Raw genomic sequence first — 7,312 nt, 5'->3', positions numbered from 1 at the left:
CCTGGATAGCCAATCGCCCGCTGCAAAAAATGGTACCGGGATGATGCCTGCAGGTGCGGGCATCATCCCGGTATAACCCCCGGAAGCCGAGTACGCATATCTGCGTACGCTCGGCGGGAAAGGGTTATATAGATGCGTTACACACAGAGTGATATATTTCACGCATTTCTTTCTTTTCATTTTTATGATTATGGCTTACAGCTAGTGAAAACCCAAAATTCAGTATATCAGAAAACTAGAATATTACATAGGACCTATAAAAAAAAATATATATATTTTTAATACAGAAATGTTGGCTTACTGAAAAGTATGTCTATGTATGTTTTATATGCACTCAATTCTTGGTCGGGGCTCCTTTTGCATGAATTGCAGCATCAATGTGGCGTGGTATGGAGGTGATCAGCCTGTGGCACTTCTGAGGTGTTATGGAAGCCCAGGTTGCTTTGATAGCGGCCTTCAACTTGTCTGCATAGTTGGGTCTGGTGTCTCTCATTGTCCTCTTGACCATACCCCACAGATTCTCTATGGGGTTTAGGTCAGACGAGTTTGCTGGCCAATCAAGCACAGTGATACCATGATCATGTGACCAGGTATTGGTAGTTTTGGCAGTGTGGGGAGGTGTCAAGTCCTGCTGGAAAATGAAATCACATATCCATAAAGCTGGTCAGCAGAGGGAAGCATGAAGTGCTCTAATTTCCTGCTAGAGGACTGCTCTGACTTTTGACTTGATAAAACACAGTGGACCAACACCAGCAGATGATACGGCTCCCCAAATCATCACTGACTGACTGGCACCAGACCCAACAAGGCAGACAAGCTGAAGGCCGCTATCAAAGCAACCTGGGCTTCCATAACACCTCAGCGGTGCCACAAGATGATCTCATCCATGCCACACCGCATTGATGCCTTAATTCATGCAAAAAGAGCCCCAACCAAGTATGGAGTTCATACTATACTGTACATGGAGAGACTTTTAAGTAAGCCAACATTTATGTATTAAAAATCCCTTGTTTTAATTGATCTCACGTAATATTCAAATTTTGTGAGATACTGCATTTTGGGTTTTCACTAGCTGTAAGCCATAATCATCAAAATTAAAAGTGAGAAATGCTTGAAATATATCACATCTATATAATATATGAGTTTCATTTTTTGAAATGAATTACTGAAATAAATTAACTTTTTGATGATATTCTAATTTCACGAGATGCACCTGTATAGTAAGTAATTATCATTTTCTTTTCAGTTCTGTGTAGAACTTTAAAATTCATTATGCTTCTATAAATACAATATATATATAGCGTTTCTCACAAAAGTGAGTACACCCCTCACATTTTTGTAAATATTTTCTTCTATCTTTTCATTTGGCAACACTGAGGAAATGACACTTGTCTACAATGTAAAGTAGTGAGTGTACAGCTTGTATAACAGTGTACATGTGCTGTCCCCCCAAAAAAACTCAACACACAGCCATTAATGTCTAAACCGCTGGCAACAAAAGTGAGTATATATATATATATATATATATATATATATATATATATATATATATATATATATATATATATATATATATATATATATATATATATATATATATATATATATATATATATATATATAGGGTATCTAAAAGCCCACTACAACAAAGATTACCGGATAACGTTCTATTGAGAAAAGAGGTCTTCTGGATCCACAAATGAAATCCCCGATATACATTTGGTTTGAATCACGAATTGGATATTTATTTGGATGATTTATTTCTGATTCTTTATGTTTTTTTTTTTTTTTTTTCTTGCAGATTTGTTCAGTATATACAATCACTGGAGGTATTTTTGCAATGAAGGTGGGAATATTGCCAATTTTAAACTCTGCTTTCTGCTCATCATTGGTTTGTTTGTTTCTCCTAACTTAATTATTAAATGATTGAATGGATTGAAACAAACATATTCACTGTTTTTGATTGTTATAGTGCAGTGATGGCGAACCTTGGCACCCCAGATGTTTTGGACTACATTTCCCATGATGCTCAACTACACTGCAGACATTTGGGCTGCCAAGGTTCGCTACCAATGTTATAGTGGATCAGATGTTTGGCCCAATGAAAGGTTTATTTATGATCTGTCACCTGTATGTATTGCTATTTTTGAAATTACATAAACTCTTTATTAGCTGCAAACCCACTTTTGGACTTTCTGATAAATATTGAGCCAGGAAGGCAGGGCTCTAGTTTGCTGACACTCTGTTGGTGTGAATGATCATTTACAGTCGAGTGAATGGTGTATCTCCAGTATAACTCCTTCCTGAACCCTCACATTATCTTTCCCTCTCTGATTATTTGGTTATGATGGGAAATCAAACTTCTCAGTCTGAATTAATTTTGCTTGGCCTGTCAGAACTCAAGGATTCTCAGATCCCGGTATTCCTGCTGATCCTCCTCATCTATGTGTCCACACTGGTTGGGAATTTTCTCATCATCTTCCTGGTGGTCTCAGACTCCAACCTGCACACCCCCCTGTACTTTTCTCTGGGAAACCTCTCGGTTTTAGACATCTTCGCTTCCTCCATTTCCACATCTCATTTGTCTTTTGACATCTTTACTGGAAACAGACTGATTTCATACCCAACTTGTATCTCCCAGGCCTTCTTCTTCATCTGGTTTGGCAGCATTGAGTTCTTTATACTTAATTTGATTTCCTATGACCGCTATGTTGCCATCTGTCATCCTTTGCATTATACAACCATGATGAGCATTCGGTTGTGTGTTCAGATAGCGTTGTTTTCTTGGCTCTTCAGATTTGTCTGTTGTTTTGTACACATGTTTATGGCACTGAGACTGGCTTTCCCGGATCACACCACCATCATTCCCGGCTTGTTCTGTGAATTATTTCAGCTTCTTCGACTATCATGTTCTGACACTTACCTCAATTATTTACTTTTATATGTTGACACTCTAGGTGTTGGAGTCACTAGCTCTTTCGTTCCTTTCCTCTCCTATGTCTACATTTTCAAAACTATCTTGAAAATGAAAATGAAGGAAGGAAGACAGAAAGCTTACTCCACCTGCATTTCCCACCTCATGGTGGTCTTCATCTTTTATGGGACTGGTTTTTTCAACTACTTTCACCCCAAAACTAAGGATTCTCTGGCAGGTAGATTGGTCTCTTTATTTTACACAGTTGTCACCCCCCTTCTAAACCCGATTATATACAGCCTGAGAAACAGGGACCTAAAAGGCGCTCTTCAGAAAACACTCTCCAGAATTGCCTCCATGCCATGAACTATCACTGAAGGAGAACTACACAACAATATTGTTAGTCTCGGGGATGCTTGTATTTTAACTGATTTGCTGGGTCCTTATTTTAGATATTTGATAATTCTAATCCTAATACACACTTTAATGGATTTTTCCTTTGAAAGTAGATAAGGAGTATCCTATAGCCATGCAGTGAAAACACAGTTTTATGCATAAGAGGAAACAAGCAATCGGGGAGGAGGTCCTAAGAGGGGGTGATATGGTCCCAAGTGGCTAAAAGCTTAATATGTACTCTCTTATAAGGAGAATACTTATAAAATACTTTATTTTTGGTATCTAACTCCTTTGCACTCCTGAGTCATATGTCCTATTGCCTTGGATCATTGTTAGAAGTTCCGTAGGAGTCGAGGCACTCTGCTACATATTTACTGGCACTCTTCGCTTCACTTGGGAGTGTTGACATTTACAGGTGGACCCCCTTTGATGGTTTCTCTACCTTCTTCCAGTCACTTAACCAAGTATTGTCTGCCCCTGGGAGTGGAGAGCCCAGGATCATTCACTCTTCTGATCTGATTTCCTCTTTTCTTGTCCCAAATGATGTCCGCTTGTTATTCTTACTAAAAGTTCGTACGGGGTGGATATACCTGCTGTTGTTTTTTTTTTATTATTGTTAGGTCAACCAATTTCTTAGCACAGTTTTGCCCTGCTTAACTGCAAGATGGTTGACATTGAAACACAGTATTCTTCAAGTTTCCTTGATTTCTGTTTTCTCCATATTTGCCTGATGTCACCCCTGTGTAATGTCTACTGTTTGTTAAATTAATTTTAGAAAAAAAATAATAAAAATTGTTAATTCTTAAAAGTTATAAAAAAAAAAAAAAAAGAAGGGGCGTGGCCCGACGCGAGTTCCGGATGGACGCATAATACCGGAGCTTCGGTGACAGGGGACACAAGCGGCGGAAAGCAGCATCACCCATGCCTTCTAACAGCAACATTTTGCTGCCGAAACCCTCCTCATCCCCCCGGGACCATGCCCGGTAAGCGCAGTGGAGCGGAGAAACCGCAGCGACTCACGGACTTTTACTCCAGGATACCTAACAGGGAGTCCCAAGATGGCGCCCGGGCCTACTCAACGCAGGGAACCTCACCGCGCACGAGGGGCAATGAGCCAGGTAAACTGCAGCACAAAACAGCCTCCACTACCGGCCGCCACTCCTACCCCCCTCCCCATCCACTAGCAGCCCAGCCAAGTCGAAACCCAGGCTGGATGGCGGCGGATTGAGCGGGACAGGCAGCCCTTCCACAGATTCAGGAGATGACACCCGGGAGCTACCTGAACCTATCGAGTCGTATCCCACTCAAAACCAGCCGGTTTTAGACACTGTTTTGAAAGACATGTTATTATCACTTCGCAGCACCATCCAGTTGGATTTGGCTGCTTGTATGCATAGCTTCAACAAGGACCTCAATGCCATAGGAGATAGAGTGGACCATATAGAAACAAAGATAGGGGAATATGCTGGGACTATAAATGACCTAGTTGACGCTAATGAGCAGAAAGAAGGGGAGGTGGAGAGGCTCAAAGAGAAACTGGCAGACCTGGAAGACAGATCACGTAGAAACAATATTAAAATTAGGGGGATCCCCGAAACTGTCTTACAGGCCGACCTAAATGCACACGTGGTGACGGTGTTTAAGCAAATTCTCCCAGCACTATCAGACCTTGATGTGACGATTGACAGGATTCATCGTCTCCCCAAGCCAACTCATCTGTCTGATCAGGTCCCGAGGGATGTATTGCTCCGGCTACATTTTTTCCATGTGAAAGAGGACCTTATGGCAGCCATGCGACAAAAAGAACGCATCCGGCCACAACATTAACACTTGCAGTTCTTCACAGATCTTTCACAATACACTCTCCAGAAAAGGAGAAACCTAAATACTATTACCAAAGCTCTGAGGAACCATAAAATTGTTTACAAGTGGGGATACCCCACCAAACTGTCTGTAACTAAGGACAACCGTACATACATAATCACCTCCTTTGACAAAGGCATTGCATTGCTACGGGAGTGGGGTATACTCTCGGAGTTGGAAATGAGCGCACCGTTGTCTAATGCCCCGAAGCTGATAGACCATGAGTGGAAAACTGTTACAGCACGGAACGCCAAGTCGCACTCATAAGGTGGGACGGATGTACTTGTCTAAATCTGAGATCCCATTGTCACTGTTCTTAGGGAGCCTCAGGCTGAACTTTCCCCCCAGTTAATTTTGCAGCGCCCGCTGCCCACTGTTTTGTTAGTTGACGCTCTAGAGTGAAGAGAGTGGATGCTACTGCAAAGTCTACTACCTGATGTTATGTTTTACTTTCTTCTTTTTCATCCTCTTTTTTTGTTCGGATGCTGAAACATGTGAAAATTGCAGACCGCCTAACATATGATGATTGGGAGAGACTGCGGATTCCTCAATATGTCCCACAGCGAGAGTCGGTGAGCCTTCACGGAGCCATAACCGGAGGTTTCTTCTATGCAACAGTGAGTACTACTCTGCACACAGTCTATGGGGTAACCTCGGAGATGCTGGGGGACCCCTGTGGATGAGGGGGGACCTCTTTGGAGGGGCTGGACAGCACGCTCCCCTGCACTAACTACCCATATTCTTTCTATGGCTCTGAACATCCTGTCTATTAACACTAAGGGGCTTAACCACCCCATGAAGCGACACTCGCTCTGGAAAGAAGCGGAATTACACAAATGCGACATTGTTTGCGCCCAGGAGACCCACTTTATGACTGCCAAAGCACCCAAGTGCTCGCACAAAAGTTTCCCACACATATTCACAGCCAATGCGGATACAAAGAGAAAAGGTGTTCTTACAGCCATAAAAGACTCTGTGGCCTTTCACCTACTCGAGTCTATTAGTGATCCCCATGGCAGATTCCTAATATTGATCTGTGATTTGAACTTGACTACCTACACAATTGTGAACGTGTACTCCCCCAACACCCACCAGGTGAGATTTTTTAATGGCCTGATGCGGAGAGTGCGGACAATCCAAAAGGGTTTGCTGATAATGTGTGGGGATTTTAATTTAACTCCGGATCCAACCTTGGACTCTACGTCACGGTCCACTAGACTACGCTCAGCTCAGCAACCCACTATTCACCAACACGGCCTCTACGATACATGGAGATGTTTGCACGCCAACGAGAGGGACTTGACCTATTTTTCACCTCCGCACCAGGTTTATACTAGGATCGATCTGTTTTTGCTGGATCAGCAGACTCTGCTGCGGACATCTTCGGTGTCCATTAAGCCGATCACATGGTCTGATCACGCACCGGTGGTGCTCTCCATGGTGGGCTCTGCAGCTGTTGATGCGAGGCCGCTATGGAGCATCAACACCTATGTGCTGCAGAGGGGGGAGTGCAGAAAGTTTTTTCAGGAACGACTAACCGAATTTTTCAATGATAATGTTGAATCTGTTACAGACCCATTTGTGTTGTGGAATGCGCATAAGGCGTATATGAGAGGTATTTGCATTCAAATGGGAGCGAGGTTAAAGAGGCAGAGGCAGAGTAAATTTGCAGACTTGGTGACGGCTATTGAGGAGTTAGAGCTGATCAACAAGTCTAATCCGACAGACCTTGTATCCCAAAAACGTGCCCAGTATAGACATGACCTGCTCTTACTGCTACTTGAAAATTTCGAGAAATATAGCAAACGGAGAAACATGACGTTTTATGCTTGTGACAATAAGGCGGGTAAGCTCCTAGTCCACAAAATCAAAGGACATAGATATAAAGCCAAAATACCTTATATCATTCATCCTGTCACCAAACTGAAGGAATCTCACCCTAAGAAAATCGCTGACGCTTTTAGCTCCTATTATAGCTCGCTTAATAAGCTTAAAGACGACCCCATGACTCACCATCCAAAACAGGAACAAATTGTTGACTTCCTCTCCCGACTGCCAATTCTGCGACTGACTCAGGAACAATTGAACTCTCTAAATGCTCCATTTACTGCTGTTGAAGTCCAGAAATCAATAGATTCA

The 7,312-nt window shown here is 42.5% G+C and overlaps 1 protein-coding gene across 1 annotated transcript; it reads left to right on the top strand.

Moving 5' to 3' along the window:
* Positions 1-1,816: 1,816 nt before the first annotated feature.
* Positions 1,817-3,920, top strand: LOC143923351 (olfactory receptor 5B12-like). Its single transcript, XM_077446970.1, has one exon. It carries the CDS (start codon positions 2,345-2,347, stop codon positions 3,278-3,280), a length of 936 nt encoding a protein of 311 aa, XP_077303096.1. The 5' UTR covers positions 1,817-2,344; the 3' UTR covers positions 3,281-3,920.
* Positions 3,921-7,312: the final 3,392 nt, after the last annotated feature.

Source organism: Lithobates pipiens, unplaced genomic scaffold (assembly GCF_037356315.1).
Source record: "Lithobates pipiens isolate NorthernLeopardFrog02 unplaced genomic scaffold, aLitPip1_a1.2 Scaffold_22, whole genome shotgun sequence".
Classification (NCBI taxonomy): domain Eukaryota; kingdom Metazoa; phylum Chordata; class Amphibia; order Anura; family Ranidae; genus Lithobates; species Lithobates pipiens.
This window is presented reverse-complemented; position numbering and strand designations above follow the sequence as displayed.

Excerpts from the sequence above, each read along its gene's own strand:
- LOC143923351 (XM_077446970.1), top strand. The coding sequence starts at position 2,345 with ATGATGGGAAATCAAACTTCTCAGTCTGAATTAATTTTGCTTGGCCTG.